This window comes from Symphodus melops, assembly GCF_947650265.1.
Source record: "Symphodus melops genome assembly, chromosome: 13".
Lineage (NCBI taxonomy): Eukaryota > Metazoa > Chordata > Actinopteri > Labriformes > Labridae > Symphodus > Symphodus melops.
The window spans coordinates 3,435,547-3,454,093 of record NC_136703.1 but is presented as its reverse complement, the minus strand read 5'-3'; the positions used below and the strand labels follow the sequence as shown (position 1 = coordinate 3,454,093).

Sequence of the window (18,547 nt, the reverse complement as noted above, 5' to 3'; positions counted from 1 at the left end):
TCAGAACCATTAATAAAACAACAGGAGCGCTCGGATAGCTGTACCTCAGTTGTTTAGATCACCAAGACCAAAAATGGAAGAAGAAAAAACACCCACACCAGCTCCTATGATGGGAAATTAGCATTTGTTGGCTGTGATTGTGCATGGTTATGCATTAACAGCGCAATGCTTTGACACGCTCCTTCTGAGAAGCTGTGCGCTCTGACTGGGAGGCGCGCTGGAGTGGCCGACACAGGGATTAACAGGAGCGAGGGATAAAAAGGCAGCATTACAAGGAGCATGATACCTGTGGAGCACTTATGAACGGAGCCTTGCTTGCAAATGATTGCTGCACAGTTTTTCTGTTGGATATTGCTTCCCTTTCAGGGTCTCGAAGAATAAAGGGATTTGTGAAAGGCAGAAGAGCAGCAGCTCTGCAAAGGACTTGCTGAAGCTGTACGAGCCCACTTCTTTGAGGCGAGGTGTAATTCTGAGAATTGGTCCTTGTTCTTTTTCATCTTCAGTTGTCCCTCTCAGCAGCACAGCTCTCGAATGCCTGGTCGAGCATTTCTCTCCGTGTGCCCTCCTCCAGTGGCTGTCATCATTGTGACTTGCTGCTTCGAAAACCCCTCTGTCAGTCATCGCTCATTCTGGCTCCAAGCTGTGGATCAGTCAGGGACATGCTGGAGAGGATGGAGAGAAGAGTGAAACTGTGTTGGGTATTTTGATCACGATATTGGAGGCAGTGGAAGTAAACCAAGGGCTTATGGATATATTCATGCCAAAGGAAGAAGGTGATTTCTACCAGAGGAGAAGAGTTTTTTAAAGGAAGAGGGTTGGATGGATTCTCAACACAATACCTCAGTTGACAATGAACCTTTAGTGAGAGTGTTAGCTGTTAAGAAGGACCAGTTTAGGTCTGTAACTTTTATTGTTGCCTGAAGAAGAGCCTCCAGAAGCTGCTACATTGATTGTTGCTAACCAGCACCATGGCGGACGGTTACACTTCCAGTTTTGTGGGAAGCTACAACAGCAACTCTTCAACCACCAGTGCTTGGAACATCACTGGCAGCGGGCCTTGGCTGTTGGCCTTCATGCTTACGATCATCATCCTCATGACGATATGTGGGAACGTGTTGTTGATCGCTTTGGTTTTTGCCCATCGCTCTTTGCGTTGCACCTCAAACTGTTTCCTTGTCTCTCTGTTCTTGTCTGACCTCATGGTGGCCTTGGTGGTGATGCCTCCAGCCATGCTCAATGTGCTCTGCGGGGCCTGGGTTCTGTGGCCAGCCTTTTGCCCAATTTGGCTTTGCTTTGACGTCATGTGCTGCAGCGCCTCCATCCTCAACCTGTGTGTGATCAGCCTGGACCGCTACCTCTTCATCATCTCACCTCTGCGCTACAAGCAGAGGATGACCCCACCTCGGGCGCTGCTTCTTGTAGGAGCTGCTTGGGGTTTGGCAGCTATGGCCTCCTTTCTGCCTATTGAGATGAAATGGCACAGCTTAGGTCACTGGAGTGGACATTCGTCTGTTCCAGGTTTGAGCAGTAGCAACACCAGCGTGTACTCTGACACACTGTACCCTGCATCCTACTTTCAGCTGTCACCGTCTGGAGGCCTTTCTTTCCAGTGTCGTCTGCGGGTCACCCTTCCCTTTGCCCTGGTGGCATCTGTACTCACTTTCTTTTTGCCCTCCAGCGCAATCTGCTTTACCTACTGTCGGATTCTTCTAGCAGCAAGAAGGCAAGCAAAGAGGGTCGCAGCACTGAGCCACCCACCACACCCACATCCGTCACTCGGGGAACCTTCCAGGCCTCCTTCACCTGGGATGGCAGCAGGTATTGCTCAGCAGGACGGAGACGACTGCAGTCACCAGGAGCCTCCTGTGTCTCAAAATGTACCGGTAAGAAACAGGGACTAACAAACTACTCAAGATGAACGATTTCAAATTATTTTTAAAGTTTATTTTTTGTAGCTTTTATGACTTTATTAGAAAGGAAAGATTGAGAGAAACATTACATATTGCTAGCTGTAGAGTGAGAATGCCTTGCATCAAATAGGGACAGTACTGGGAGTAGAACCTTTCAACCAGTGCAACAAGGACTGTAGCCTCTCTACATGAGACACCTGCTCTGCTGACTGAACTAGCCGGACACACCACAATTTCAATTTCTAGTACATTTCCACAAAGAAGCCAGACTGTCATGCCCCAGCAGTGATTTGAAAATAGCAGACTTAATGAGAGTCGGAGTTAAAAAGGTTGTAATGGGGGAAGGTTGCACAAAGATCATAACCAAATTACACTAAGAGTTCTCAAACTTGACATTTTGAAGTTTTACATAACCCAGTTCATATTTACCATTCCTCAAAAATACAAATCATACCATTAAAATCCATTATCCTGTTCAGTACTGTTGGAGTGCAGCAATTTCTTCTTCCTTTTTTCATTTTTGTGACAATAAGCCACTGCTGCTTTTGATTGTTAAAGCTCTTAGAAAGCTGTTGGAAAGCTTGCTTTTATCTGACAAATTATCCGTTTTACCTTCTCCGGGACCTACAGGACATTTTGAGTTTAAATACACTTGAGTTTTCTGTTACGTTTGATTATAAAATTTAATCCCATTTGTACTTGGTTTGTGCAAAGTTCTTTGTGTGCAGCTTCATGGTGAAGGCTTAAAAGTGTTCACACACACGAGAGTCTTATCATTGCAGTGTAGGATGTTCACCTTCTCAATGAAAAGGTTCAGTTTGAAGGTTAGCGTCCTCTCAATCGACGCTTTTCAGTTATAAAAGAGAAGTGACGCGAAGGCTGTTTCATAACTGCATGTCACTGAACATGAACCAACACAGACGAATGTATGACTGCAGGAATCGTGAGATAGTCTTTCCTATACTTTTATTAATTCAGAAATGAATCCATAAATAAATGTCAATGTTTCTGCTGAAGTTGGTAGAAGATTTGAAGTCAAAAACCTTTTGCTCCTTAGTTAGTTATACCACGAAGTGTCTTTAAAAAAGTGGACCCAGTAAAGAGGTCTGAAATCTGTCATGACAGCTTGCAGAGAAAATTACAGACATCGTGTCAGATGTGCTGCCCTCGTCTAAAAGGGTCACAGCCACGTCGTCTGTCACATTTGCAGTCAGTGGATTCACTCGCGCACAATATAGAACAATCAGTTCTGATCTGGTTGTCAAAGAAGCTGCAGAATCTATCTATCTATCTATCTATCTATCTATCTATCTATCTATCTATCTATCTATCTATCTATGTGTTAGTGATGGTGGAGTAAGCAAGCAGATGCTTAGCTTAGCATAAAGGCTAACGTTGTGCAACACGTTAAATTAAAAGCACTCGGGATTTAATTTCTTTTCGATAGCAAGACAAATGAAAACGCAACATTTAGGCTTAAAGCATCAAAATGTTCCAGCTTGTAACTCCGTTCAAATCTTCCTTAAACTCTCCAGCTGTTCCATAAATATAACAAACAATATTTAACATTCACAAGTTTAATGTGCTTGAGGCTGTTCATGTCTTAGAGCGTAACTAAGCCGAGCTCACTGCTTGTTCTTTAGATTTATATTCAGCACAACTATCTGTTGTTGTTACCCAAAAAGATAAATCATTTTTTCTTTAGCTTGCTCCAGTGCATAGACTATATCACAAGTTAATTTAACACACAGTGAAGGGAAGACGATTTTACTGTTTTGTATTTTGTCCACAGGCCTCAGTGACCAGTGAGCGCCGTCTGGCTCACAGGCAGGGTCGGAGAGCGCTAAAGGCCAGTCTGACACTTGGAGTCCTCCTGGGACTTTTCTTCAGTGCGTGGCTCCCTTTCTTCATCACCAACATGGCTCAGGTGAGATGAGAAACCAGACACTGGGTTTGCCACCTGACATAAAACTCAACACAGAAGAAACCAAGTCACAAACTCTGCAGCTGAAAAATGTCTCCAAGAACAAAATACTGTAAAATGCAGTTCCTTGTGTGGCCACTTGAGGCTGTCTCAAAAGAGAACCCATTCCATAGACCTCCATGTTATAATATTCAACTTTACAGCACCAATAACCTCACATACAGACTAAAAGAAAAACAATTGCAGTATCAAAACTTTTAAAAATAGTTTGTGCATAATAAGTTGTGCATAATTAAGGGCATTGGACAGCTATGGGCTTGAAGCTGCACATTAGCTTATTCAATTTACTGAATTTGACCTCCCTGGTAGGTCACAAAAAATGAGGTCACACTCGAGGGAGATATACTGTATGTCATCCAGAAACATGAAATATGAATCTGGTGCACAAAACAAATCATGGATGATAAACACATTTGGAGATGTTATTGGCCTTTTAGTTTCCAGGTTGGCTTTAACTTTATGTGCCCATTCAAGGGTTTCATCTTTGCAAAGCAATTTTCAGCACTGTTCAAAAAGCCTCAGGTTTATTTCCTCTTTTTAAATAGCTCTTCCGATCCATACGTCCTAGTGACTCACAGCTTTGGTGGGCACTATAACAGTGTGGATTAAATGCATAACAAAAAGGAGAAAGAAGCACACGCAAAAACAACAACAAAAAAAACACACTTGGATACTGTTCTATTTTTGTAATGGCCATCTTTGGCGTCACATCCTCGCCAAGCGATCCAACGAAGAAATAGATTGGCATTTCAGCTTTGTGTGGCTGACTCACAGCAAAACAAAGAACACAATAAACACTGATGTGCAATTAATAATTGGTCTTATTTTTGAGTTGTTGACTTCGATCTGATTAGACAACCTCGCACACTCATTACTCAGCGGGCAGACATAGGCGGACACGGAAAAACCTGAGCGAGAGTAAATGAATGTCAGAAAACAGCTTCATCTAAATTGGTAATGACACTTGTCCTGTTTTTCAAGCTTTCAATGATCCAGTCATTTTGATTTCCCATCTGTGCCCTCTCGCTTCTCCCCTGCAAACATCGAGCACAGAGACTTGACTGTGTCTGCTCTCTCCTTCCTTTTCACACTCAATGTGGTGTGTGAAACGCACCCCTCCTTTTCCGTCCCACTCCCACCGCCTCCCCGTCTCATCTTGATAGTATTGGAAGCGCTCCTCTAACAGCTGTCTCCTCCTTCATCTAAACCTCATCTAAATCGAAAGGTTCAAACGTCAAACACTTTGAACCAAAAACACAAATTTGTTTTAAAGTCCTATTCAGGGAAAATGAGATGTTCCAAAGAAAGACATGGAGGGATTGGCAAGTGATTTGTGATAATATGGGAATACATTTGAATCATTTTACATTTGTTTATCTAATTCTCCCTCTCTGCGTATACTTCCTTCAGAGCTAAATTACTATCTTCAGTGTTTTTGTTAGACTCATGCTCCATCAAATCTATAAAGACACAAAATTTAGACAGAAAAAACAAACAAGCTCATTAAATGAATGACAGACGTTATGAATGTGAACGATTGGCTTAAAAAATACAAAAACTCATCCATTAAGCAGAAGTAAATACATGTTTAATTTCTTTAAAATAAATTTGGCTTTAAATTGACATTTATTTAGGTCAAAAACATTTTAAACCTTTAAACCTTTTAGACTTTTGTTGAACAATGACATGTCAGTTTTTTGTTTTATTGTATTTTCCTATGATGCATTCTTCTCTCGTGTTATATTTGAGTTTGATTATTGAATGTTCTAATTTCTTATGTGCTTTAGGGCTGGGAATCTTTGGGTGTCTCAAAATTCAATTTTGATTCTTGGGGTCACGATTCGATTCAGGATCTATTTTCGATTTAAAGCGATTCTGGATTCATAGTGACTGAATCCATAAAGTGTTTGGCATATAAATAAATACACTAACATTATAGAAATGCACTGTTATTCTTTTGTCATTAGACATTTGTTAAACCATTGCTTTTGCTATTTTAATTGAGCATCATTTGCAGGTATGTATCTTACATCAGACAAATCAAGGGTTGAAAATTCCCTTTTTTGTTATCCACAGATTAATGTCTGCAATTAATGATCCACAATTTGTCATTAATGTATTCCTTCAATTATTTCCACCGCCTTCTTTCAGGCAGTTTGCGAGTGCGTCCCTCTTGCACTCTTTGACGCCATCACCTGGCTGGGATACTGCAACAGCACGATGAACCCCATCATCTACCCGCTGTTCATGAGAGACTTCAAGCGGGCTCTGGGGAAGGTCCTGCCCTGCTGTTTCTCAAGGTCAATCAGAAGACCCTCACCAGCGCTCTCTCTCTCTCTCAGAAACTCAGGAGAGCCAAACAATGCCAGCAGCCCCGCCTCCCCGCTGGCCTCTGACCCCACACACCCTCCTGCCACCGCAACTGATGCCGTCAACCTGCTGGATGCTGAACACGCTGGCATCGAGCTGCCTCTGCTGCTGCCCAATCAGGTCGAGAGTCTTGATTAAACGCCAATTATGTAAAAAAAAAGAAAAAAAAGAAATGTTTGCTGCGCAGGGTTTAAGTACTAAGACTGTGATAAAGAGGCATAAAGAGATTTGTATTTGATTAAAAATGTGGTCATCGTATGCCTTATACTGATGGTGGAAAAAAAGACCATTGTGTTATAACGACGTACTCTACATTTGAACATCTGTTTACCACAGACACAAATTCAGAAAGCGATGTGCGATTCTGTCCAACAATAAAAAAGAGTGAGCAATTGTTCACCTCGAATTAAGCGAGGTTTTGACATAGAGAGGATCATACTTGAAAAAATAATCGTAATGGTCTTAGAGAAAATGTTACTGGATACTGGAGTCAGACCAATATGGGAATATTTGAGACTGACACCAAAACTGGTTTTAACATTTGACCACTTACTGACATGGGAGCCGATATCGGCTGTCCCCTTTAAAATAAATAAAGATATTTGACCTTATTATGCATTTTCAAACACGGCTCAGTGGTGACGCTCTGCTACAGAAGCTGCAGACAGTGCTGAGAATTAAGCACTCTGTTGTACTAACGAAGAAACAAAGAAGATTTTCAATCACCTGTAGCGTTTTTCTCTCTGTGTTATTTTCTTCTATAAAACTTCATATTCATAAGCCAGAACTAAAAATACCAGAGTTTTCTAATCAGCCCATGTGTATCCATTTAATCAGTGACCCTTTATCATGGTTGGACTCCTACAGACACATATTTACTCATTATTATTTCCATTCATAAATGACTGTTGAGGAATGTAAATGAGGACATTCCCGAGGCACTGCAGTCCGGGGTAAAGACTAAAAACTGTCGTCTTGAGTTCACAGTGTAACTAAACTCTACATAGACCTTGAAGAAGAGACATTCTGTTGCCCTTTTGGAAATCAAATTACTGTGATGATATCCGTAGGCAGCTGAGAATTCTCCGGACAATAATAAGGTTGGGAGGAACACAGATATCACAGACATCCTTCCAACACCTTCAAAACACGCACATTATTCAGAGCTACTCGATGTCACAGCGAGGTTCGAAAATAAATTATCAAACACTATTTACATTTTTTTTTACACAAATCTACTTCATTGACAAGAATTCTGAACTAAAATCATGAGACTGGTTCATAGCATCATTTGGCTTTTCACTAAAGGCCACATGTGTGCATTAAGACTCCCATCTCTTTTATGTCAGTGTGTTGAGAGGGGATAATTCACTTTGATTAAGCCACGATGCTTCTCCCGGGGGAAGCAGCTGGTGCTGTAACATGCTCTTTACAAGTCCGGCTGCCTTTGTTTGTGTGTGTGCTCTGTCGTCCATTGTGTATCATCCCAGCTCCATGATGCGTGTTCGTTATCAAAATCATCTTCAACAACACGCCGGCTGTTTAAATCAGAGGCCGAGCTGTTATTTGTGGCATCACTCGGCAAAGTTAAATTGTTTCTCGGTTCCATCTGACTCTGGGATTCTGTGTCATTTAACGAGTCTAGAAGGTCAGAAATGTCAGGGATATCCCAACCGTCAACAGCATCCTCTGTCACGTGTGCAGCGTCTTCTGCACGAGGCACAGCCGCCTCACTCTCAGCCTGGTCAAGCGTCTCAGTCACTTGTTTCTCATCAGGGGTTTGGTTGGCGATTCCCACGTCCTCCTTTGTGATAGTTTCAGGCTGAGGAAGAACTAAAGACGCTCCGGGGACTTCTTTAGTAGGAACTCCTACCGCCACTAGGATGGTGTCCATCTGACGCATGTAGTCCAGGTGGCCGTTCACCTGTGAAGCCAAGACAGTTAGGTGTCTTTGGTTTAAAAAGGGAATACATGTTTCTTTGTAAATAAAAGTGTAACATTTGTTGAAATCATATTTGAACAAATGTACCTGAGCAGGTATACCATGTACGGTGCTTCGGATGTCAAGAATATTTTTACTCCGTTTTTTTTTCTTCAGTTGGGTGATATTTAAAGCCTCTGACATTTTTACCTGGTTCAACAATAAACTCCCGTGATAAATAATACTGGAGCGTGAAGTCATTGCTGTGCCAGCAGGGGCCTTACTTTTTTTTTTTTTTTTTTAAACCTTTTAAAATGATTGTAATGATACAACTGTCTGTTTAAAAGTGCCAATAAAGTTCTGTATTTATATTGCAAATGTTTCTCTGACCACATTTTATCCAAGACTAATAAATCAATTACTCAAATCAAAATCTCTCAAGCTATGTGCTGCATTAAACAAAAACTCTATATGAACCTAAGCTTAAATAAAGCCTGGTTTTATACTTTTGCATCACACCTATGCTGTAGTGGCCTTCACTGTCATAAGTAATACATAGCTCTGCAATACTAAAAATGCTCCATGGCATTGTGATTTCTATGCTAGCTATGACGCCAGTTTCCAGTTCAGCTTTATTTATTTATTTATTTATTCTCTTTAATCTTGTTTACCGGAAACCATGGTGACGGAAACTGGGCACACAAAGTTTTATTTGGAGTTGTTCAATAACGTTCTCGCGTATTTCCCTCTGCAGAATTTTGAATATGGCTGTGATATCGGACAAAATGAAATGCTGATTCAATGCAGAAGTTTAAATCAGGCTCGTTAGTGCTATAAAAATAAGGATTCATTTATTGATCTTCCAATGGGGGAAATGTTGTCGTTATAATTGCTCAAAAACAGGAATATAAACAGCATCAATAGCAAAAAGTAAAAACAAATAAATGAGCTCTACAGTGTGTTTAAGGGTCTTACATGTCATTGTTATGTGCCAATATTTGTGATCTGATTCCTTCTCCCTGCTTTCATTGAGTATGTAAGCTAGTAAACATGGAGGAGCATTTAGCAGCTGTGTGAGACCAAACCAAAAGCTACATGACGCCCTGTTAGACAGGCCGCTCTTGCTATACCTGTCACGTTTTACCCAATCATGTTTTGAACAAAGCTCTGTTATATTATCAGATTGTTTCCTATTTTACTGCTCGAGCTCACAAATGTAACATTTTTTCCTTCAAATGACTCAAAGCTTCAGGAGTTTTCTTAAAAAGCAAAGACCTTGAGATGCTCCCAACCTCAGGTTGTAGGTGTGTTTTTTTCATTCAGATATCTTAAGAGGGTCTAATATAAATATAAGCTGTGACTCACCACGGAAGAAAGATCGACATTGATTAGACGCCGATCCTGGATGTTGATTGGCTGTAGCCCAGCAACAGACATTTGTGCAGACGAACTTCGATAAAGGTACCCAAGAAGCCAGTCTCCTCTGACAGGTATGAAAATCTTATGTTATAATTAAATTACAGTTCCTGACTGAACAAAGACCAGTATATAAAAAAACAAGAACACTTAAAGTTGGAAACTGCTGAATGAAGCTCTGTTGGATTACCTGCAGTAACCGTTGACTATTTTTCCAGCCACCACTTTGGTAATTCTCTCCCACGCCTTTTCAGAGCCATCCACAGGGGCGCCTAAGAGAACTACATCCTCCACAACTCCTTCACTACCTGAGGATTTACAACAACACAGGACTCAACAGGTTTATCAGAAAGAGTTCTCACATATATATATATATATATATATATATATATATATATATATATATATATACATATAAAGAGTTATAAAAACAGAGACAAAATGTGACATCACAAGGAGAGCACATTTGAAACTCAGCATTTTTCTCTGTGTTACAAGACTTCTGCAGACCACACACAAATGGCTGGATGGGTTTATTTCACATGTTGTGGGTCTGTAGACACTCAGGTAAACACTGTCAAAGTGGATTTTTCATCATATGTCCCCTTAAATACAATGAGTAGTTACCGAAATTTAAGGGAAAAAAAAGAAAATACTAATTGGATCTCAATAGATTGAAATATAACCTCACAACAATGTGTCTCGATACAATATACATCACAGTACATCACGTCTTTTGAGATTCTCGCTACATTAAGCTTCTCTCATTATACGTTCTATGCATGGAGAGATGTCCATACCTTGTTCATTGGCCAGCTCCTGTAGACAGTAGTAAATAACTCTGGCCCCAAGACTGAAACCTATCAGACTCACAGGGCGCTTCCCCTTTAAACACAGAAAGAAAGACAGTCTTCCTTGTGTTACAGGTCACATTTTCTCTTCTAGCTTAAAGGGATACTTCACCCATTTACATGAAGCTGTGTATCATTAGAAACATGGTAGTAGTGTTGAATGGTCGTGAATCCAGCCCTCATTTTGCCCTGAGACGAGAAAAATATGTTTTTCTTTGCTTGAAAGTTTTCTTCATGTGATGCAAAAAGCGTCATATTGCATCACATGAAGAAAACTTCACTACAACACTACTACCATGTTTCTAATGATACACAACTTCATGTAAATGGGTGAAGTATCCCTTTAATGAAAACAGCATTCCAGGTTTTTTTCCATCATCTTCAGACAAACTTAACTAACTTCCCTTCCACATCAACAGCTGACATAATATTGTGGACCTCTTTGAGTAAGTGTGTTGTAACAAGGGTTAAATGTTGTCCACTACCTGCTGTCTGCTCCTGAGAACCTGAGCCAGGTGTTTCCCCACCTCTGCTGAGCGGTTCAGACAGACACACCAGGGGTGGTCGATGACGCTGGCTGCTGCCAGCAGAGACGCAGGCCACGTCAGAGCTGCCACAATGCCTGAAACATGACGGTGTACAAAACAGTGATGCAGAACCAAAACAGCGAAAGCACGGCGGCGTGATAAGATGTTCAGCTTTGTTTAACAGGTAGAAGGTAATCACAATCAACGCAACAAGGATTCGAGTTTTTCGCTCACAGATTAGAACAACAAATATTTCACCATGGGCACAAACACTCCTGTGCCCTCCAGGATCCACTCAGACTTAAGTGCTCTCTGCTTGATAATCCCCCTACCTGAGAGCACTGTGTACTTGAGTGCTTCCTGGGCCACTATGCTGACTAGCCCGTCCAGCAGAGAGGCCATGGCTGATCCCAGATCTCGGAGAAAACGTGACTCCCACACCAAGCAGTACTGCTCGCCACACTCGCCCAGGCTGCTCCATGGGGCCTGGAACGAACCTGGAGGACAGTCGTCATGTTTTTAAGGAAGGACGAGAGGAAGCAGCACTTATGTTGAGTGTTTTTTTGGCATTATTTATGAAGACGTCGCTCCGCTTTTAACTTGAGTGTTTGGGGGGTTTTTTTTACACTGGGAGAGAGCTGCACAGCGATATGCAAACACAAAACTTGAGTGCCTGTTTTTTTGCATAATCTATTGCAAAGGCTCAACTGTATAGCTTCTGAACATAATATGGGAAACCTTGAACATCATTAAGATTTCATCCTTTGTCAACAACGTTTGTCTTGCTGTTGCCCAGCAAACATGCTCCCCCCTCTCAGAAGGTTAGCTGGGGTTGGTGTGTACTGCCACTGTGCTTTTTTAATGACATTTGGTGTGAGTGTGAAAGGTGGGAAGAAGAAGAAGAAGTCCCACATTTATGGACGTCATTCAGAGCAGTCTCAATAACAAGGATGAAATGAAATGAAAACACTGGCGTCTGAATAATCGCAGAACTTCCAAACAACGTCGACTTTCATCCCTCGTGTGTCATTTTCTTAGTTACATCTTCTGAAGGCAAAAACTGCATCACGTTTCAGTCTGATTGGTTAAAAAGTATTGTAAACGTGGGCCACAGCTTTTCACATGAGAGTTAATGACGGGTCCTGAGACCAGAGCAGTAAAGAACCACAGGTCTAAGTGTTTGACGTTTCTACATGTGTACTACGCTCAGTCGTTCTCGTCTTGTAATTGAAGGTATTTTTACCCGGTCTGGTCTCAGACTGAGCCGACTCCAGGTTTGATGTCAATTAGATCGGTATCCCCCGGTTACAGCTGCAACCTTCCTGTAGCTAAGGTTGAACTGAGTGACCTGCTGCAAACAAGATGATTTTTCTTTGATATTTATAGTCTTGGTCTTGTCTTGGTGTCGCAGCACTCAGTCTGTGCAGTCTTGACTATGACACACTCCCTAATGGTTTTTTTGCACGTAACTACTTGAACTCCAGCAAACCCTCGAAACAATTTGCTCCCAGAGGACATCACGGTAATATCTATTTGTATTTCTAACAAGTTATATTTTTCAGAATAACTATCAAAGATTTTAAATTCGTAGATCGAACAAGTTACGACTCATGGTTACACAGAAATGTGTAAATTATTAGAAGCAAATAAAGGATGCGTAGGCCTCACACTTACTGTATTTACCACTGCAGAGCCAACCTGTCACTGCGATGGTCAGGTGTAGATGCTTCCCAGAACGGAGAGGCAGGAATTCAAACTCTTCTATCGCCCCGACACATTTCTTCATTTTATAACCTGGAGAGACAGCGTGTTGAAATGAAATGAAGAAAGTGGAAAAAAAAAAAAAAGTTAGTCCATCACGTGTCATCCAACACCCTTACCCGTCAATCCAGCTCCTGCTGCTCCAAACAGAGAGGCCATTATTGCAATGCCAGCAGCTGAGCCCAGAGCAGCGGCCCCCCCAGCCCCGATCACAGCCCCGGCCCCGGCTGCCACCAGCGGAGCTGCCAGCCCACCTGTCACACCTGGCAAAGGCACAGAGAACAGAAAGCTACTCAGTGGCCACTTCAGCATGCAGGGAGTAATTACCTCTCTGCATGAATGACCTGATCTCACGACCACCTTCTTTGAGATTTCTTTCTCATCCGAATGTTTCTGATGGATTTAAATGTCATGAAGAGAAATAAAAGAAAGCGGCTTGTAAGAACACCCTGAAAAGTTCTGTTTTGAAAAAGCAAATGAAGCAGGAATAATCACCTATCACAGTTCCCCCGCCCACCGTGGCTAAACCAATCAGGAGGTAGCGTCGTAACTTTCGCCCTCGTTCTCTCCTCTGCCGCCGAGAGGACTCCTCTCTAATGGAGGCAGAAACAGACAGATGTCAACGGTCATGCTTCTTTATTAGCTACAACAACAGACGAGACCATGAGTATCCAGGTGAACTATTTCTGAACGTCTGAACCCGCTGATGTGAGGCAGGTTTCAGATGTAGTGATTAACCATAAAATCTTAACTTACGTGTACAAGTTGGGCCACAGGGGGCGCCATAAATGACTAACACAAAGTTCTTCACGGGAGCTTTAAGTGAATCGATTTTCCATTATTATTGGTGTAAAAGCTACCATGTAAATCCAGCTGCTGACTCAGACACATCCACCAGTCATCCATCTTACTCGCTCTCCTCTCCGGCCTCCCGCAGTCTCTCTCCCAGCGTCTGCTCAAACTCCTCCAGCTGCTGAGGGAGGACTCGCAGCAGACAGCAGACATGGCGGATCAGGACCCTCGCTCTGGCATCATACTGACCTGTGAGCATGACAAGCTGTGGACGTTAGAGAACAACTCACACAAACAAACCTGATGATTATTCATTCTTGAAAGGTCTCTTACCGTCTTTGACTGAAAAAGACACCAGATCCTAAAAAAACCAAAGTGAGAGCTCGTTCAAACAGATTTTATTTTAAAGAAATACAACATCCTTCAAATCCTGTTTTTTTTTTTCAAGAAGAGCTTAAAGTTTCTGTTTGCATCACATAACACCTGATACATATTTTAAATAGATAAATCGATAGATGTACTTTATTGATCTCAAACTGGGAAATTGTGGAACATTCAATATGTGTTAAATGTGAACTAAAAAATGCAAATCACTCAAATACAAAATCTTTGAAGATGTGTAAAATAATAAACAGCTTGCAAGCTTTCTACTTTTATGTTTCTCTTTTTCTGCATAAAAAAACAAGTCAAAGTCGTTGTACTTAGATGTACTTGGAGAAAGAAAATTGTGTTTTTCCACACACAACACCGAAGTTGAATGTAATCATATCTTTTATTAGCATGGCATTGATACCTGGATGACGGGCGTGGCCCCATCAGCCAGCAGTGGTTCAGCCTGCAGGATGGAGAGGAAGGTGTCGGAGCCCTCGAACCCCAGGCCCGACAGGAAAGCCCCCATAACCGGCATCACCGACTCGTCCAGGTGCAGCCAGCCGACCAGACCCTGCAGGTACTGCTCCCTGAACCTGCTGAGAAAACACATACACACACACACACACACACACACACACACACACACACACACACACACACACAAACACACACAGCTCATCTCCTGATCTGAAAGAAACCGTGCAGTTTGAGCATAGAGGAGAAAGTGAATGTTTCCCAGATGACTGAGACCTTCGAGTCACAATGAATAAGGTGTTTTCTTTGTACATAAATCATCCCAGTACACCGGTTACAGACAGAAGGAGCAGTGAATGTTAACCCTGAGTTCAGGTAAATTTAGGTTTTCATTTCCTGAAGCAGAGATCATTCCTCTCTCTGGGTCAGTTACTGTGGTAACCACCAAACTCTGAGTCTCTCTCTCTCTCTCTCTCTCTTTCTCTTCACCTCGAGCTGCTCCTGAAAGAAGCGCCTCACACACTTCCTCACTCCTACATACAGTCTTATCAAAGGCAGACGTATCAGAGAAGTTGAAGAAGAATAGAAACACTGAATTCAAGGTTGGAAACATTTCCATTATTACGACTTTTACGAACGTTTTGTCATTTGTAATACTTTATAAAGTCACATGTATGGGTCTCTAAAATCCTTTAACATTCACCTTTTCTCCCTCACTTTTCCACTCACTTGTGAAACCTTTTGAACAATTCAATGTGTCTGAAAAATGATAAATGATGAAAGTTTATTGACTGAATGATAGATAATTATCGGCTGCACGTCGTGCGTTTTGCTTTGGCAGAGTTTCAGTGACTGTGTTTGAAACACACATGCTTACATGTGATCATTAAAGGCTGTCGGCTGGTGTTTGGTGTTTCGCTTTTCAGAGAGAATAAATAACTCGAAGCCACATGCACACCCATGTTCATGTTTGCAGACTTTGGGGGACGTAAACAACACGTCATGGTGACATTATCTTTTTGTGGCTGTGTTACCTGTTTTCAGATCCAGCAAACAACTGGCCCAAAGAGACGCCACAGAGCGCAGCAAAAGCAAAGCGGCTTTGTTCTGTCAACTGTCTGCTGATAATGTCCTCCGGCCTTTGGTCACGTGGGACATCTCGTGCTGTCTCTGCTCCCCCAGGATCTAAGGTAGATACATGGACAAAGCTTAATCATTAACGTGAAGATTCAAGCACATAAATAGAGGAAAACACTGAGTGTGTATTCATTATTTTTTATTAATATAAAGTCCATAGAGGAAACCAAATGCAAGTGACAAAGCAAGACATGTGAAAGAAATCTATTATGTGGTTATATCTTATTATTGTGACAGATTGGGTACATAGACTGTGTTTGTCCTTGTGAATTCATTTTAAACACTGTTTTTAGTGTTTAAAATGAATTTACCAATTAATTTTAATTTACCAATAGGTCCCAATGAAAAAATATTAACATGTGACTGTGACATATGTGATGTTTATTTAACTTCCTGGTATTTGTCGGAGGTTTGGTTTTCATTTCCTCTCCTAAAGTGGGCTAAATGAAGTCTAACTTTAGGTTTCTACTGTCTCTGATGAACTGACCTGAATAACAGGATGTTAGACCCAAATAATGTCAAAATATTAACTTAACATTAAGATAGTTTAAAAGTGAAACTAGTGAATCAAAACAACACATAACACTTGTGTTACTTGTTAGCCAGCTGTCTGACTCTGTTGTTGTTGCCTCCGGGTCTAACGGGCTCTAACGGTTCACAGGCAACTAGAATCCTTTTAATAATCATCGTCAATTCAACAAACTCCTGAAAGAGCACTCTTAGAAAATATTTAAAGGATCATATGTTGTACCTGGAGTGTAATTTGTTCCCGTGCTTTTCTGTTTTTCCTCCATTGATGACACAACTCTGCAGACTGAACTTTTGTTGCCTTCACGTGCTTCCCCCAAACTCCGAAATCTCATAATTACGCATTAAAATGACATTGGCACCGTACAAAATCCTGCAAAAAGTAAGCTAAACTCCTCAAATCCAGAACCAAAACAGCATAAAAAAATCTGCAAATTATGCTTTAGTCTATGTTATATAAACCCGTGCAGAGCGACTCTGTGCTATGTAAAATGAAGAGGAAGAATTCCTATTAGAATCATGCATGAAGAGATAATGTGCTCATGTATGGGGAAAAACACAAGAAACGAAAACTAACAACACATAATAAGACTTCTCGTTTAACGACAAGGCAAACATCTGAGGGATTACGCGTCTTTTTTTTTTTTACGATGAATAAAACAACCCTTCCTTATACAAGATTTTCTACTGTACATGAACGCACCGTCGTCCTACAACTTTTTGAGTGACGTAACTTCCACGTACGCCTAAAACGGGGCAGGGGTCCATTCACAAGAGAAACGATTTTTTAAGATGATTACAGCAAAGTTTTCAGCAAAGTTTTTTTTTTCACTACCGACCTGTTTTAATTGCAATTTATTTGTTTTTCTTTTCTCTTATTTTTATATTGCTTTTAATATTTTGTAAATACTTTTCTCTTTCTCGGATAAATGCACAACACTTCCATTGTGCATGTTCTAACCACCCCAAACATCTATACATCGATTTAATCTAAAGAAGATGAAATGACAACAACAAAAAGAACCATTAAAACAGTAAATCCTGTTTTAAACAGGACAAAAACAAAGGCAATGAATAAAGACATTATGTAGAAGAATTGACACTAATATATGCTCACAAAAATATTGTTAAAATTGAGCATTATATCAGTGTTTTTAGAAAATAAAAATTCTCTGTTTGAGAAGGGAAATCTTCCACTGAATCCAAAGCCAGTACAGCTACTGGCCAGTAGGTGTGAGTGTAACATATATTTTGTATTCAATATTTCTGCAGTGGTGGTTCTACAGCTCTGATTATGACAATTGTTATTGTTGTCTCTTTGATTTGCTGAATTGTTCCCTTTATCATGTTGATTCTTCTGAATTGTGAAATTGCAAAGATTTTATCTTCTGTCCATCACAAAGGAAAGGCTTCCTCTCTGATGCTCAGCAACCGTATGTTGGACTCGAGTCCGTTGTCTTTCGACTTTTCAAGGAAACAGCTTCAGCCAAGGACACAGGCTGGAATTGTTTAATAGATGTTGCCACATCTTACAATGAAACAGAAAGCATCTTTGTGCAATGTTGTGTTGTATGAATGTGTTTTCTGACAGTTTCATGGTCATGTGCATAAAGAGAGACACGTGCAAAAGCTCAAGGTCAAGTCCTTTGAATAACTGGGATATAATATGTCTTGTGTCCTGCCTGTCTGTATACTGCTACTGGATTCCTTGAATTTCCCTCGGGATCAATAAATTATCTATCTATCTATCTATCTATCTATCTATCTATCTATCTATCTATCTATCTATCTATCTATCTATCTATCTATCTATCTATCTATCTATCTATCTATCTATCTATCTATCTATCTATCTATCTATCTATCTATCTATCTATCTATCTATCTATCTATCTATCTATCTATCTATCTATCTATCTATCTCATAGAATGATGTGGGGTTCTTATTCATGAACAACATATGAGCTGCTGTATCTCCAACCAGATAGGGTTAGGTTATCAAAAAACAGTTGCGTCTCGCCCAATGTTAGCAGGGAACGTTTAAGCGCCTGTTATAGGCACTCATTTGACATTGTTCTGATTTGTTCAACATTATTTCTTTCATTGTTCTTTCTTTCACCTTCACAGATATAATCCTCCACTCCGTCTAAAAGAAAATGAACACTGAAACTTACCCTGTGTTTAAATGTGCTCTTAAAATATTACATTCTTCAAACTGGCAGCAACACAGAACACAGAACTCTTTGTTTTCTTGTACAATCTTTTCATACACACTCTGTGAGCACTGTTTGGTTGATCTCTGACTTCCTCTGGAGTATTTTCGGCCTGTTTGGCTGCTCCTTTCTCGCCCACTCCCTTCCCATCTGCTTCATCAGCTCCAATTTATTGTATACACTCGGCACCGCTCTCGTCTCCATTCACATTTTCCAGTCTGAATTCTGTACGCTGACAAGAGATCAGGGCAACACAGGAAGAGAGACAAGGGCGGATTAAACTCGCAGCAG

General features: G+C 40.9%; 2 protein-coding genes across 3 annotated transcripts; one reads left to right on the top strand and one right to left on the bottom strand.

Moving 5' to 3' along the window:
* The first annotated feature begins 219 nt into the window (after positions 1-219).
* On the top strand, positions 220-6,433 carry htr6 (5-hydroxytryptamine (serotonin) receptor 6). Its single transcript, XM_079360517.1, has 3 exons — positions 220-1,883; positions 3,703-3,837; positions 6,046-6,433. The coding sequence occupies exons 1-3, from the start codon at positions 969-971 to the stop codon at positions 6,400-6,402; spliced, it is 1,407 nt and encodes a 468-aa protein (XP_079216643.1). The 5' UTR covers positions 220-968; the 3' UTR covers positions 6,403-6,433.
* A 646-nt stretch (positions 6,434-7,079) lies between these two features.
* On the bottom strand, positions 7,080-16,406 carry tmco4 (transmembrane and coiled-coil domains 4). 2 transcript variants are annotated; one of them, XM_079360498.1, is made up of 14 exons: positions 16,267-16,406; positions 15,413-15,563; positions 14,326-14,497; positions 13,866-13,893; positions 13,652-13,781; positions 13,236-13,333; positions 12,860-13,003; positions 12,654-12,773; positions 11,312-11,476; positions 10,938-11,074; positions 10,402-10,486; positions 9,792-9,909; positions 9,551-9,668; positions 7,080-8,188 (listed from the first exon to the last, which is right to left on the bottom strand). In XM_079360498.1, exons 1-14 carry the CDS (start codon positions 16,376-16,378, stop codon positions 7,694-7,696), a joined length of 2,073 nt encoding a protein of 690 aa, XP_079216624.1. In that variant the 5' UTR covers positions 16,379-16,406; the 3' UTR covers positions 7,080-7,693. The 2 variants fall into 2 exon arrangements, with proteins under 2 accessions (XP_079216624.1, XP_079216623.1); XM_079360497.1 differs by having other exon boundaries at positions 14,326-14,500; positions 16,267-16,405.
* Positions 16,407-18,547: the final 2,141 nt, after the last annotated feature.